Source organism: Spinacia oleracea, chromosome 1, assembly GCF_020520425.1.
Source record: "Spinacia oleracea cultivar Varoflay chromosome 1, BTI_SOV_V1, whole genome shotgun sequence".
Classification (NCBI taxonomy): domain Eukaryota; kingdom Viridiplantae; phylum Streptophyta; class Magnoliopsida; order Caryophyllales; family Amaranthaceae; genus Spinacia; species Spinacia oleracea.
The window spans coordinates 122,873,023-122,890,027 of NC_079487.1; the positions used below are offsets into that span (position 1 = coordinate 122,873,023).

The window sequence follows — 17,005 nt, forward strand, 5'->3', positions numbered from 1 at the left end:
TATCCAAATCATGTCCAAATCAGAATCAATATGTCCACATTAGAGCTGGTATGTCTAGATCATGTTCAGAGCAGAACCAATATGTCCATATCATGTCCAGTTCAGAACCGGCCTATCTAAATCATGTCCAGATCTATCTAATACAAGGAATAGTTAAATCATGAGAGAGTCAAATAAATAATGTGTAATTTATAACTACAATATTATAAATTTAAATAACATTTGTTTTACCTGAAATAATTTAATATTAATAATAATAGTTTTAATCTTAAGTATGAAAATTTAGATCAGATAAGATCGGAAAAAATATATTCAGATCAAATTATATCAAAAAAATAAAATTTAGATCAAATCAGATCAGAAGAAAAAAGGTACAATAAACCGGGTGTAAAGGGGGTGAAGAAAGCGTAAATAAAGGGAAGGAATATATATTTTTCACACATAAAATATAGGCATTTTTAAAAAAACGCGTGCATCGTTTAAACCTATATAATAGATATCCAAATATCACAATTCACACGGTTGCACACACCACTATGTTCCCAATTACATAATTAATTTGCATAATGCAAAGGGTTTCGTGGAGGATATAGGAGTTGATTATGTTAACGGCTTAACGCCCTTTCCCAAAATGAATGACCGCTACATGCTACATTTCTATACATAGTGATTGTACATTCTTGAAGTAGTGAAATTTGTGGATTTTGAAATGTAAAATTAAAAAACAGAAAAAAAAACACCTTTGGAATTTGATATTGTGGTATGTAGTTGCGAGGAAGTAAAAATCCCATGTTGTGATGTATCACCAAAAACATAACACCAATAAAGAGACAAAATAGAGAAAAGACAAAACTACTTGCTGTCATATTTTTTTGGACCGATTATGGATCGAACAAATGATGTAATGGTACAAAAAATGAAATGAAATGGTATTTTTTAAGTAAGAATGGCATTTTGTAAAAAAAACAAATGGTGTTTTGTTAAAAAATGGTACTTGTTTTTTAAAGAATGGTACATTTTAAAAGAAAATGGTACTTGTTTTTTAAAAAATGGTACATTGTAAAAGAAAAATGGTAGTTCATGTCACTTTCTCTCTCCTCTTTTTCTGTCATTCTCTTCTATTTTATTTATTAATTTTGTCCTTTTCCTATTGTCTTACTCATTTTGTCATATTCCTATTTTGTTTGATGTTGGTGTAAATTTACGAGAATAACCCTGTGAGGTATTATGAAATACCTCACAGACTGCCGCTACGCCAACCTCATGTAGTTGCCACGAATTAGCCATAACTATATCCTATAAAGTAACTTTATCACAAAAATCAGTGAATCAAATGTTTATGCCTTTTGAATTGTAAATTTGATGACAATCTTGGAAAGAGATTTGTACAAGATTGATTACAAATGACGCATTTGGTGGACAACTGCCACATAGGCAAGTGCTTCATATCTATTCTAATATTTAATAGTAGGGAGGTTGGAGAGCCACGTGGCCCCCTCCTAAAATTTCAGAACTTTATTATATTTTTTTATAAAAAAAAAACTAAATAACAAAGACATAAACGATAAACGACAAATCAGAAGAAGTCATTCTCTCCTCCAACCTTCAACCGTCCCCTTCAACCTTCACATCTGAAACAACAAAAAAACCAAATTGCATCGATTCATCCCATCAATTATCTCCAAGCTTGAATCCTATATCAAATTATTAGTTTAATTCCAAAAAGAAAACCCAAGAAGCCTCATCTTTTGGTTGTATATGGGTGGGTTTTGCTGTTGAATTTTCCAATAAGAATCAGGTAACTTCCTTCCTCTTCTTTATGAAATTAATCGTGTTTTTAATAATGTTTTTGTCAAATTTTGTTTTAGTGATGAAAAGGTTGTTCTGGATCTCAATGACATAGAAATATCTAAAAACAAATGTTAAATCTCTGCCTACTTGGTCCTTCCGTCGGTGACACCGCGGCGGCGGCGGTCTTAGATGATGTTGGGGTTCAAAAGGATTAGTATAATTTCTGGGTGTGATTGATTTTCTGATTATTGGTTTAATTGATTTGTTGCCATTTAATTTTTAGCATGAAAAAAATTGATTGAAGGTGAAGAAAAATGGTGACGTTTCACTGTTTCAATATGGAAAATATTTGTCTCTAAATAACTGAAAAGGTTAACTACTAATCCAAATGTTCTAATAGAAATTGCGATTTATGCACAGTTTTTCATTTCAATTTTCCTATAATCTTTAGTATACCTTTCCCCCTTCCTTAATTGAATTTCAAGTCCCCCCTTCCCCAGAGGTTTGGAAAAAAACTCTCCCGGGAACTTGAGGAAAATAGTTAAGTTTAAGATAATTTTAATGAGAACAGATTTGGGATTCGATCAATAGGACTTGTGAAATTTATGTTGTTCGAGAGGGTTTTACAGAATTTTATGGTCTAATGTCATGAGGAATTTTCTAATGTTTTGTATTTTGATGAACTTTTCAGATATACAAATCATTTTCCATGCTCAATTTGCAATTTTGGGTACATTTTTCTCTACGATTTGCATTATTATTTGTTCTATTACAAGAGAACATAGTAAACTTGGCCATATTTTAATGGGGAAAGACATAGGGTTTGGACCAGACTTGTGACATTTTGGTTGCTTTAGATTTTTAGAAATTTTTTTATAGAAATTTTTTGTCTAATTTTCAGGGGAACTTTTAATCCTTTGTTTTAACTTTTTCAGGGTAGAAGTTGTAGATAAATTGCTTAGTGCATTTGCTTTATAAGGGACAATGACGTATCACATATCTTGGCAAAATAACGAGGACTACGTATGTAATTTTAATTATCAAAATTAAGCTTTGTACCATGTTTTGTATAATTCAGAGATGTTGTTATGCTTCTTCATGTTTTCATACCTCATACCTCATACATTATACATTATTTTATTATAGTTTGGTTTGTTGGGAGAGAATCGTGATAATCATGTTTGGTGTTCTAGAATGGTTTCATAGGCTATGGTTTAAAGAATCCAGAGGAGTGTACAGGGAAGTTTAAGCATTCAGATTAGTTTTTTTTTTTTTTGTTTGATGGAGGAGTTTGTTCACTCTTATATTATTTAATAACAGGGAAGTTCAAGAGAATTTGTTGTTGTTTGATGGAGGAATTTTCGATCGAAAGATATGTGTGTTGTAGGTTTTTTTTATATGCGAGACTCGAGTAACTTTAAATTGGTTATTTTGATGGGTTAGGATAGATTGAATCTCTATTTATTCATATTTTTTTCAATTTCTAATGGTTAATTTTCAGATTGGAAGTTTGGAGTTTCAGAAAGATATCAAGCCTTGAAGGTAGGATTGTCTCAATCGGGTTGTTAATTTTGCTGCTATTATTCTTACCTTTTATTTTATTGAATTCTTGAAGCTTTTAGGGATTATCGTATTCACATTGTATTGGTCCTGATTTGATATTTTTTTATTCTTCTTCGTCTTTAAAAGAGATTCATGATTGAAATCTTAAATTAAACCCTAGCTAGCTATAGGTTAGGTTAAGAGTTCTCATTAGCCGGATTAGTATGGATAATGTCTTTACTTAGTCTAAATGTGAGGGAAGTTGTTCTTTTGGTTGAATTAGCTTATGAACGTTCTAGGCGTTTTCCAAAACATGGTTGATCCACAATTAGGAACATACTTGGGGATGTATGAAAGATAAGCCCCTTCAACAAACTGAAGGAAGTGGGAGACTATATTCCTATTATTCAGATTGTTGAATACCAAAAGCCAAAACAGTGAGACACGTTTATACTTTCAAGTTTCGAGGAACCTTCACTATATGAGTTTGATGTCATAGGAGTCATCTTAACAACATTTTGAACCGGTATAGGTTTTCACCTTTGACCTATGAATTGTTCTGTTTATATTTAGTCTGTCGGATACTATAAATTGATTAATTATAATGAGTGATTTGTTGTTGTCTATTGAGCTTATTTTCTTATCAGTCAAAATACTTAAATCATAAGATTTTTAATTTTTGTCTGAGTGTATCTCAATATGGTGAATGAGATGTTGGCGTTTGTCAACTCAACCATATTAACAACTGGTTTATCAACTCCAAGCACAAGCAATAAAAGGTCATGCCATGATCTGATTAATTTCTGCAGAATGATAAAATCATATGACACTGCTCATCAGTGTATTGTTTACGCTCATAAAGTTTTTTAATCATTTTCTTCTCTGTATGCAGATTTCTATTTCTCAAGTTCATTTATTTCACATTTCAGTTTGTAATGGTCTCTGTGTGTGTTTTCTCTTGTGGTTGAAGTGAAACTTGAGTCTGTTAGTATATTTGTTGGTTGGCTCCATGCTATGTGTTCCTCTTATCCTTTTATTTTTAAAACTTAGCTATTGTTTTTAGCTTATGGCCTATCCTGCTTGCATAAGCATGTTATTTCTGTGTTTGTAAAGGTTTTGTTATTTCCCATTCACACTTTTTCTGTTCTGTTTAGAAATTTGAATACTTTATTTTTTAGACTTCTTGATACATTTGGTCCAATGATACTTGTGATGAATACATATGATGGTAGTTTAGTCTCATATGCAAAAGGTTAGCAGCTTGGTCAAGGTTGGACTTAATACCTACTGTTTTACAAACTTTGCAAAGTTGGCACATCAAAATTGTTTATTTGAGTTTTAACACTCTGAGTGGTTTAGGAAATCTACTTCTGAAGTACAAGACATGTAAAGGAACTAGTGAAGAAGTCCTTAATGATTATGTTACTATATTAATAGTTTTTAACTATAAAAAATATATAATTGGTAACTAATACAAATATCTTTTTGGTACAGGAAACTACCAGTTGGGATCTTCAAGTGGAACAAAAATTTACAGGAACTTGAATATTGCAGAAGTCGGGTATTTCAAAAAGGCGTAAGAAAATATTAATACATACAAAGTGCTGCAAATTTGTTAAACCATATCATCATCATTATCATTAAAATTAAAATTATTTTTTAATTACAATGTAGGGGAACTTATTCCTGAAGTTACACAATTTCAAATACCACAGTCAGAAAGCAAAAATGGAGATAATGAGCAAAAATAGCAAAAGCATAAAAGAACTCCAACAAATTTATTTGGAACAAGAAGATAACCAGGTAATTTGGAATTTATTCATTTTTAAAATCTCATTCCATGTCATATATAAGTTGTCACTCAAAGGGAAATTATTTGATATTTTAATATTGCACATGACTCTAAAACACTTTATGTAACCCAGAAATAAGATATGTAATAGTTAAAATTTTGCACAAATTAAACTATATTCGTTCCACAGGATATACAAATAACACACACTTGCAAGGCACAAATCGAAATGCTTCGTGAGAGATTTTGGATGGAAATATGAATCATGTCGAGTTTGCAAGACAAAGCTTGATGTATGAAATGGAAAACTAATACCACTTTTTTGCAGATTAAAGGAAAAAGAATAAGAGTCATCAACGACATGGCAAAGGAATAGGCTCGTGGGTGTGGATGCAGGACATCAACACCACAAAGATAAAATATTTTTGTTTCTTATATATTAGGTGTTGTAAACACATTGGACGCATTACTTTTTAGATTGTAACTAATCTGTTTGATTTTATCTATTAGTTTGGGATAACTTCAAAACAATGTAATTCTAAAAATTTATTTATGTATTGTACAAAGGATTTAGCTTCCATGTAACTATTAGACATAATAAAGACTCCTGTAACTTATGCAAATTATTATTCAATCAAATGAAAAATTTCAAAACAAACCACTCACTTTTTATGAGTTATATTTTTATAATTTTCATCTCCCGCCTTCAAATACACCAACTTTTTTGTGATAAATTTAGTGTCACCTTTAGCAATTCAAATGCACTATTTAATATTTTTGGTTGTTCAAACTATAAAATAATAAGGAGTTCCGTGCATCGCACGGGCTTGAAACTAGTCTACATTAATTTAAAAGATTTTTAATTAGTTATTGACTCGAGCGATATTCCGAACCATCGATCATTATAGGTCATGATATTAATACTTTTCGATAGACTTAATTATTACTCCGTAAAATTTTAGATGATTTGAAGATATAATAATTTTGTGATACATTAAATAAAGTCAATTTTATTAATTGATATGCACATAATTATTGGCTCGGATGATATTCCGGGTCATCGGTCATTGAAGTAATATGATATTAATTTTTTTTTTTGACAGGATATTAATATTTTTAGAAAGCCGTAACTATTGAAATATTAAAATTTTAGATGAATTGGAGATATAATAGTTTCGTAATAAATAAAGATTAATTTTATTAATTGGTGTGCATATATTTTTACCTTTTGTATAGATTCATTTCAATCTCTATTTTGTAATTTTGAAATGCAGTATATTAAAGGTTTAATTGATATAATTAACCTAAAACTAATTCTTGAATTTTTTCAAAGAACGAACAATTATATATTGGTTATTTAGCCGTCATTTAAAGTTCTAACTAGTATTTGGGTCCGGACGATGCCCGGGATTAGCATGTGAACAACAATTAAATATTATATTTTTTTAATGAAATTATTTCTGGATTTTTCACATTTTTTCTTTATATATTAATATTAATTTTGCAAAGATAACATATAAAAGGTCATAGCTCAATTGGATAATGCTTTAGTATTGAAATTTGAGGTCACATTGCATGTTCGAATAAAAAATAAATCATATTTCTCACTTTTTAAATTAAAGTGGATTGAGGTAGAGCGCCATGTGGTATGTAAACGTTTGTAGAAACTAGAAACGCCTTTTAATATATAATATATTTAGATTTTATTGAGGACTTGTAATTTAGTGAACATGTTATTTAAATAAAGGTGAAATTTGAAAGAATATATATAAAAATCAAATGGTTAATTAATATTGAGTATTAAAGAGGGAGATGAAATGAAAGAGGTTGAATAAATATGTGAATTAAATGGTGCATTGACGTTGAACGAGGAAAATCAAGTAGAAAAAGCGTTGGAGCTATAATATATACTCCCTCCGCCCCTTAATACTCGCACCGTTTTGACTTTTTGCACTATTTACATAATTCACTTTGACCCTATTTTATTTCTAGTATATGAAAACAAATGTTAGTATATAATATATTGTTGGCTTCATTTTAATATATATTTTCAAAATATTAATATTTTTATAAGTTTTTATAATATGTAGTTAAAGATATTGGTGGTCAAAGTTGTGCATTGACAAGCGTGTCCAGTCAAAACGGTGCGAGTATTAAGGGATGGAGGGAGTAACAAACAACCAAAGAAAAAATTAAGGGGAAAAACATATTGATCGATGGATGAAAAGAGGGGGATGACACATGACATCTAATTATCTATGGTTTCTCTTTTCAAATACTAGGTATAAATTATGTGGGTTAGGTGGTAATCCTTTCACGTTATTATGAGAGGCCATGAGTTCAATCTTGTTAGACTTTTTTTACAAAAGTGAACTAGTATGTGGCTCGGGCGATGCCCCGATTGCTACATTGAATAGTTAAAATTTTCTTGAGCTCGATATTTGATAAAATACATGTAAACTATATAGTGAAAAAAATCCATCAAGTTAGTCTATTACACAAACACACTATGTCATTTATCATGGGAAATAATTTTTCAATTATACCATCTTACAATTTGTATAATTTGTTTTCTAAAAAGAACTAAATGATTTAAGTTACTAAACACCAAATTAGATATATGCAGCCATGAAAGACATTTATGTAGTTGATGCTTATTATAGTTATGATATCATGTTTAATCATGGTTCTCCTAATTATTTAATTATTATTATTTTTTTCCAAAATAGTCAATAGAAAATAAAAAGTCACATAATAATTTAGGTTTTTAGATTTCATGTTAACTTTGATTTATAAATTGATGTGAAGAGATAAACAACAATTGGTGGTTGGTTAAGATGGTAATGAGAACTATCCTCCACACTTGAGGTCTGGAGTTCGAACCTCATTGTATGCATTGATTTTTGGTTGTCTATGATATGATATATCATTTGGTGAGTAAATGATGTGGTGCATAGGAAGAGTACTACGTGGCATATAGACGTTTTTCTCAAAGCCTTTTAATATATGGGTTTTTCTAACGTGTGCCCATGGACACACATTAAGAAAACAAATTCCATACTAAATATTTGATTTAGAGGAATATTTACTAGTTTAAAAAGGTAGGTTAAATATTTGATATGTGAAGTAATGAAATCTTTCTCAATTTTAACTCTTACCCGAAGTTGACAAAAATAAATCAACATGAAAAATAGGAAAAAAAAATATATATATAATGGGTAAGAGTTAAAATTGAGAAAGATTTCATTACTTCACATATCAAATATTTAACCTACATTTTTAAACTAGTAAATATTCCTCTAAATCAAATATTTAGTAGGGAATTTGTTTTCTTAATGTGTGCCCATGGGCACACGTTAGAAAAACCCTTAATATATTAGTATAGATAGATATCCAATTGGAAATAGAAGCACATTGCAAAGTAGGCGCTTATATAGTGTCATGTCAAAGTTGAAAAAATAGCGACACATGTATGACATGTGTTTTCCTGTTGTTTTAAGATAGCTTATAGATGAATCTCTTATTAGCCATGGAACGTAATATTAGACATATTTTAATTGAAAGTGATAATGTTTTAGTTATTAACATTTTGCAGGGTAAAGCTCGATATAATTGGAAAATCCAGTTTGTTGTTATATGAACTCAATAGTTAATTAATATCTTCTGGCCAATTTTTACATTGTTGATTCATGCCACGTTATCTAGAAGTCAATCAAGTAGCAAACCGTATTGGGTCTTTAGGTCATTATCTTCAGACCCACTAAGATATTGACCTATTTATAAGTAGCAAGTTCTACCAATTGAGGTTGACATGAGTGGTTAAGGGCCTCTTGTTCCTTAACCAAGGTCTCGGGTTCGAGCCTTGGGAATGGAAAAAATCTCAACTAGGAGGGATGCTGCCCATCGAGGTACCCATGCAAACTCCCGCGGGAGATTAGTCTGATATAGTAATATAGTATTGAAAGAAGACATCTTTATCTTCTGTATTTTTTCATTATTGGAAAAAAAAAGCTACTTCATCCGCTCCACAAATATCCCACAATTTTAACTTTTGCACTATTCATTTTTTTCTTTGTGTACTATATACATGATAAAATATATAATCATGTAGAATCCTATTAAATTATTGTTATATACTTTCTAAATATTACATCCACCACTTATATTACAGAGTATTATTATTATAAGAAAATCAACTCACCTTTATTTGTCGTTGTCTGTCAACATATAACTCTTGAAAAGTACGTAGGGTATATATTTTTTTTTCGGCGAAAAAAAGTTTAGATAAGCTAATTTCAATCAACTTTTTTTTTTTTATAAAATAAATTGTTTCAAAAAAAGGGAAAAAAACAAAGAAGTGGATAACATGAAGAAAACAATATTACTCCACTTAAAAAGGTATGAGTAGTTAATTGTTTGGCCATTTACGAGGGGAAGTGGGAGTATGAGACGCATGTGACGGCATAAGTTTGGTGCTATAAAACTTGAGCAAATGTGTCTTGTAGTCCTCAGTTTGCGCAACCGCTAACTTCACATGAATCCCACACTCCACTTAATTCTTATCTCTCAGTCTCTCCCCTTTATATACGTACGTCAAAACATTTATAGAGTGAGTGAAAACTACCTTAAAAAATATAAACCAAATTCATGGAAAATCCAGAAGATATTGATCAAGAGAATGGGATGATCAAAGAGCCTCTCTTAAATCATCCCTCCAAACAACAAGGTGGTCTTAGGACCTTGCCCTTTATTTTAGGTAACACTTTCTTCCATATTAAGCTTTGTCTATCTATATCAAATCTTTGTTCCTACGTTATTCAATTCTCATAAACAACGTATTTATTCGTCGTTTAAATTTAGTACGTTATCAGATTAATTACTGTTACTGTTACTGTTACCTCAAATTGCACTAACAACACTATGTCCTTTGTTAGATACTTTTCCCTTATAATTATGCTTTAATGTGCTCCCAAATTATTCATAAACTTACCAAAAATATATCAATCTTAGTAATACTATATTGTTCGGTGATAGGTCATATGTTCGAATCAATCTCCATTTTTAATAGCCTTATGACTATTTTGTACAAAAACGTTTACTATCCGGTGATGTAATTAGTGGATTGTTGCATGAAAGACTTTGAAGATAGTGGATAGTTAGATCTAAGTGGGCGAAAAAGAAGTTATGACAAAAGTCCACTTGATCCTAGCTTAGTGGTGGCAAAAGGAATTAATTAAACATGAACATACTGATTAAATTATTTTGTTGAAATTAATTCACCACGCGCGTACTAGAGATTTGTTCATGTTTATTTCATGCCAAGTATCTTCCCTCCGCGGCTCCGCCCCTTTATCTTTGCTTCGTACTCCGTAGCAAAGAGTTTAGCAAAGTTGTGCATGTAATAGTAGTATACTAGTATAGTACTACGTACTTAAATTGTACAATATGTTTTCTTGAGAAAATTACTTGTTCCCATCATTCTGAACCAACACATTACACACGTTGGTGGAGTTAATGGGAAACTCACCTTGTGATCGAATTGGAAGTCGTAAGGTCGAGTTTCATCAACAGCGAAATGCTTATGACTTATGAGTGACTTAAGCAAAGATCTGCATAGATGGGTTGACTAACTTATGATATGTGTTAATTCAACAAAGTCATTTTTTTCCTACTAAAAAAATAATTATTTCTATTCTTTTGCTCTTAAAAGTTATTTATGCATTGGAATATGAGTTGAAAGTATGTATATACGATTCTCACTCAGCTCCTTACACTTTTGTCTTACTTTATTCATTTTGTACTATATTCACCCACCTTTTACACACGCGCGTATTCTTCTTCTTTTGTTTTAATATTTATGCAGATAGTAATTAACTGTAAAAATCATTTTGAAACGGAGGTAGGATATATCAAAACAATATCATATGAGATTTTGTTAGATTCTTCTAAATATGTCTTTTCAAAATTAATATCATCTTTTATAATATCCCGTCGACTACAATACCATGTGAGATTTTGTTAGATTTTCTTAAATATTCGTCTTTTCAAAATATCAACTTTTATAATATATGTTTTTTTTTTTGGTTCTACTACGAGGAGTTCCCACCGCCTTCGGCGAGGTAATCTCCCGTGGGAGTTTGCATGGGTACCTCGATGAGCAGCATCCCTCCCAGTTGAGATTTTTTCCATTCCCAAGGCTCGAACCCGAGACCTTGGTTAAGGAGCAAGAGGCCCTTAACCACTCATGCTAACCTCAATTGGTAACTTTTATAATATATGTGGACTACAAGGGAGACTATAAGCCGAAAATAGGGAAAATCAAAGTGATGAATCGAAACGCATTATATTTATTCAATGGTTTCATAGATTTTGCAGAGTAGTTTGTTATAACAGTTAGTTATAACTGACTTGTTGAATTAGATGTTTGTGTAAAGGTGTTTGATAAATATATGTTTGATGTTAATTGTTAGTTCTTCGAATGAATAAAATAACCAAAAAACACTGTAAACTCTTCCAAAAAGTTTCTCATAACAATTTTTTTCTGAAATAGAATTTTCAAACAACTCTTACCAAAACACTCTAAATTGCTTTTTAAATGGTAAATAAGCTAGCTTGTAACAAAAAGCTCATTTTACTCCAATAAGCTCTCAAACAAACATGGCGTTTATATATTCTAGGGGGTATGAGAGGTTGCACAAACGAGAAATTCAAAAGCAAGCAAAACTACTATTGTAATTACTCGTCGTCACCAACAACTTTCTACAATCTTTACAAGTTACAACAACTCCTATTAAATTGGAAACAATGAAATGCAACTTTCGTGTGGGAAAGCAAATTTTCCGTAATTAGGCTTGTCCACGATCCTTAAAATTCTAGGTCAAAATATTTTTACTAGAAAACCATGGAATCCTAAAATAAACCAAGGGAACAACCAAAATAAAAAAGCAAAAATTTATAAATTGACAATATGGTAGAGTAGGACCCACTCGATTTTCTTGTTAGGGAATTCTTTGATGTTGATCATGTTATGATAGACGAGAATAGGACCACTAGATTTTCTTGTTTAGTGAATGAAAGTGATATTTTGGAAATTTCTTAATGAAAATCTGCTCCCTAGCTAACAATTGTCAAAACAATTTAGACTCAATTTGTGATTTGTGGATTATAGACAATAGTGTACAATGAACATTGTGCACCAAAATTACATGTGCATAAACAAAATAACAAGACATCGTGACAAAAGAACATGCTATATAATATTTCATTTTCTTGTTATAAAAAAATAATATATAATTTCACTTTTAATTAAAAGTATAAGTAATAAATACATTCATGTTTTTTTCACTTAAGCAAATGTTATTTTAGTTATGTGAACTATGCTCATTACATCATAGTCCACCATCTAAATTGCAATTTAGACTAGCTCGATTGTTAATTATTCTGAGTGAGCTATGAGAGCATTACAAATTATACATGTAGAAATAGGGGATCGAAATCCGTACCCGTGATCTATCATATTTCAAAACTTCATTATCTCGACATAACTTGTGAAGTTGTGAAGACGAGAATTGCACATTTGCATGGTTCATAAAACTACGTACCCGTATATTAAGTAAATTATATTTATGTTTATAGATATTTGAATTTGATAATACAGCAAATGAAGGATTTGAAAGAGCAGCATATTATGGAATGGAGTCGAACATGATAGTTTATTTAATGCGGAATTATGGGTTGGAAATGGCAAGTGGCTCCAACATTCTTTTTATGTGGTCTGCTGCTACCAACTTCACCCCTATTTTGGGCGCTTTCCTTGCCGACTCTTATGTGGGCCGTTTCTCCATGATCGCATTCGGCTCCATTTTTAGTTTCATGGTAACCATTGCATAACGCCTTGCTCTCACTCTTTACGTTCTAAAATAATTGCATCGTTTTTATTTTTAATGTCAAACATTATTAACTTCGACTATTCGTATAATCTATTAATAAATATTTGGCAAATTTGTCAAAAAGTACTTTTTAAAATCGTTTTTTTTTTTTTTGCGAAAAACTACCGTATAAAAAAATGTTATAATTAACTATCTTATAAAAAATTTATGTTGTAAGATATTACATTTTTCCGAATGATAAACATTGAATCAGAATTCGGGATTGACTTTACCGTATGCATCTTACGTGTTATTTAATTACCTCTTTTCCCGTTAGATACTACGTAAGATACTCTTACTAAAGTCAATCACGAATTCTTGAATCAATGTTATAATCCAATCAAATGCAGTATCTTATAACATATTTTTTTTTTATAAGGTAGTTGAAAACAACATTTTTTTAATAGGGTAGTTTTTCACAAAAACTCAATCTTATAAGGTAATATATTAGATCCCGTGCACGTACACACGTATATTAAAAAAAACTATTTTATCATTTTTTTGTTAAATACTTGAGAAAGAATAGTTCAAAAGACATATTTTCAAAAGATTAATAAAGTTAAGATAATTTTATAATATATTTTACAAATATTATTTTTGAGAAATAAAATTAAATACAGTTGAAAAATTATATTGAAGATTAAATCAATAAGAAATATTTTAGTCAAAATACTGAATATTTTCCATAAAGAATAAAACTTTGGGCGGAAAAATTTTAGTCACTCTTGGTGTCTGTTTTAGTATAATGTAATAGATTTTTTTGACAAATTTGCCTAAATATTTTTTTTATAAATATTATTATACCATGTAGGATATTTATACGAAGTAGTTTATATTTCTAAAACCACTTCTTAAATTATATGAACTGATTTAGTTTTACATTGCATGTACTTCATCTTTTCTTATTTATATGACACAATTGAGTTTTTGACACTATTGACACATGTTTCTTTGGCTTCCCTTTGTGATTTATGCTTAAGAAAAAACATAGTCGTGTGGAGTCTTATTAGATTCGTCTTAATAAATACGTAGTACTTTTTAAATATCAAATTTTTATAATTTTTTCTTATCCATAATGGAAGATATTAATGTTTGATTGTGTCATTTTAAAAAGAACGGAAAAGTACTTAATTAGGAACACATAATGCACCCTTAAGTGACAGGAGAACGTAGGCACATAGAGATGACAACTATGAAGTATAATGATACTATATATGTTACAGGGGACGATGCTTCTATGGTCAACAACTATTATCCCAGGAGCAACACCATACACATCAGCCACTAACAACATTTCTCCAAAACTAGCTCAACTAACACTCCTCCTCTCATCTTTTGGCCTAATGTCAATCGGCACAGGTGGGATTAGGTCCTCTACCTTAGCCTTCGGTGCAGATCAATTAGTAAGAAATGGAGACGACGACAAAAATGCAAAACCGAGTTGCGTTGGAGTATTGGAGAGCTTCTTCAATTGGTATTATTTTTCTATCTCATTATCGGTTCTCTTTGCTCTTACATGTGTTGTGTATATCCAAGATCACGCAGGCTGGCAAATTGGCTTTGGAGTTCCTGCCTTGCTTATGTTTCTTTCTACTGTTTCCTTCTTCTTGTCTTCTTCATCCTATGTCAAGGTGAAGCCTCCTAAGGCTAGCTTGCTTACTGGGTTCGCTCAAGTTATCGTTGCTTCTTGGAGAAATAGGCATTGCCAGTTGAATGTGGATAGTGTTTATCATGTTGTCAAAGGTTCTACACTTGAATTTCCAAGTGACAAACTAAGGTGATCTCCTCTCTCTCTCTCTCTCTCTCTCTCTCTCTCTCTCTATATATATATATATATATATATATATAAGCTTGCTTGTTTTCATGAGTTATTTTGTCTAGTTATTGCTTTGTTTTAAAGGGATCATGAATGCATATTTGTGCGTAGATCTTCGCAAAATTTAGGGAGAAAATCTAACCATGTTTCAAAGTCATATGTCACATTTCTATTTCCTCGTAGTAGTATCAAAGTAATTAATTCATCATAAAATAATTAAGTCATCATTTGTAAGTAGAGATAGCCAACAAGACGTTTTGGGTGAGTTTGGTGGGTCGTGGATCGGGGAGATATAGTTGACATATGACTCGCCCCAGTGAAAGCCGACCAGGGTTGATGGGCCTGAGTTGTAGATCGTGGTGGGTTGTATGGGTCGAGTGGGTCCGATGAGTTTAGCGGGTTACAACAGTTTTTGGGGCTTGATATATGTGACTGATGGATCAGGTGAGTTTGGTGGGTTTTGACGAGTTTTAGAAGCTGATGTGGGCTAGGAATTAGTTTGTACGTTTACTTAAACGTTAAAAAATTAAAATTTATATGCAATTAAATTAATTACGGAGTAGTTTTTATGTTATTGACATACCATACTCATATAAAAGTAATTAATATATAATTAAACAATAAAATTAAAATTATTAGCTAATTTTAAACATACAAAATAGTTTAAATTAGGATGATGGATCTGATGGGTCACAAACTCGATTAGCTCAAAGGGTTAGGTGGGTTGGGTTTGTGTGTTGTGGGTCGGGTTGGGTGGGGGTGGGTGTGTTGTACATGGTGGGTTGTGTCGGGTACGATGGGACGGGTTGAAATAAGTTGCATTGGAAAAATACGACCCACGACACATTGAAAAAAAATCTGGATTGGGCAGATTGTGTCATGGGTCATAAGTAGGCCGACACACATAACTCACTACTGGCTGTCTTAGGATGGGCTGGGTCAGATCCGATCCAATGGGCATCTCTATTTGTAAGATATACTTATGTTAGTTGGAATTGAACCTTTTAACATTTCCCTAAATGATGTTCTAATATGAATTAATTCCAAAGAAAATTCCATTTGTTGAAGCAAAAAGTTTTAAAAAATTGAATATTAGTTGATGGTTAATTGATTATTTTGATAGGTCTCTAAACAAGGCATGCATAGTGATGGATCCTATACAAGACCTAACCCCAGATGGAATGGCAGTAGATCCATGGCGACTATGCACAATAGATCAAGTTGAAGATTTAAAAGCAGTGATAAACATAATCCCATTATGGTCAACAGGAATCATGTTAGGTGTGAATGCAAACACAACATCATTTCGAGTCATCCAAGCAATCTCAATGGACCGTCATGTTCTGACCCCAACCTTCGAAATCCCTCCTGGCTCCTTTAATGCCTTTGCTCTAATCAGTTTGATGTTATGGCTCATCCTTTACGACCGAGTCATAATTCCTTTGGCATCCAAAGCCATGGGAAAACAAGTACGTTTAAGTGCCAAGACACGGATGGGAATCGGGTTGTTACTCTCGTTTGTGTACATGTTAGTGGCCGGAGTTGTGGAGAATGTACGCCGAGAAATGGCAACTAATGGAGGAATCATACTAATAGAGGATACTAAGGGTATACAGCCTATGTCGGCGTTGTGGCTAGTGCCGCAAGTTTGCCTATTCGGGTTGGCTGAAGCTTTTACGGCGATTGGTCAGATCGAGTTCTTCTACTCGGAATTTCCTAGGAGCATGTCTAGTATATCATCAAACCTTTTCGGGTTAGGCACGGGTGTTGCAAGTTTGGTTGCGAGTTTTATCTTAAGTGTTGTTGATCGTTTCACGACAGGAATAGGGAAGGAGAGTTGGGTATCTAGTGATATTAATAAGGGTCACTATGATTACTATTATTGGGTTCTTGCTGGTTTGAGTTTGCTTAATTACATATATTTTGTGTTTTGTAGTAGGGCTTATGATCAAGGCAAAAGGGCTTTACAAGGCACAAAGGAGACTAGTCATGTATGACGTACTACTCATTATAGATCCTCATATATATACTTTACAAGTGGAATTATTTAGGTAGTTTTTGTTATAGCATAAAAGCAAAAGAAAAATGTATATACTATACTTATATGTCTAAATAATTATCCAGATTTTATGTCGA

The 17,005-nt window shown here is 31.6% G+C and overlaps 1 protein-coding gene and 1 long non-coding RNA gene across 2 annotated transcripts; both read left to right on the forward strand.

Moving 5' to 3' along the window:
- Window positions 1-1,380: 1,380 nt before the first annotated feature.
- LOC130472386 (uncharacterized) lies at window positions 1,381-5,822 on the forward strand. The gene is made up of 7 exons (XR_008932530.1): window positions 1,381-1,798; window positions 2,483-2,521; window positions 2,727-2,814; window positions 3,293-3,333; window positions 4,828-4,909; window positions 5,008-5,136; window positions 5,454-5,822. It is a non-coding gene; the product is annotated as an uncharacterized lncRNA (long non-coding RNA).
- Window positions 5,823-9,624: 3,802 nt separating this feature from the next.
- LOC110805882 (protein NRT1/ PTR FAMILY 1.2) lies at window positions 9,625-17,005 on the forward strand. The gene is made up of 4 exons (XM_022011503.2): window positions 9,625-9,881; window positions 12,783-13,000; window positions 14,277-14,830; window positions 15,993-17,005. Exons 1-4 carry the CDS (start codon window positions 9,773-9,775, stop codon window positions 16,864-16,866), a joined length of 1,755 nt encoding a protein of 584 aa, XP_021867195.2. The 5' UTR covers window positions 9,625-9,772; the 3' UTR covers window positions 16,867-17,005.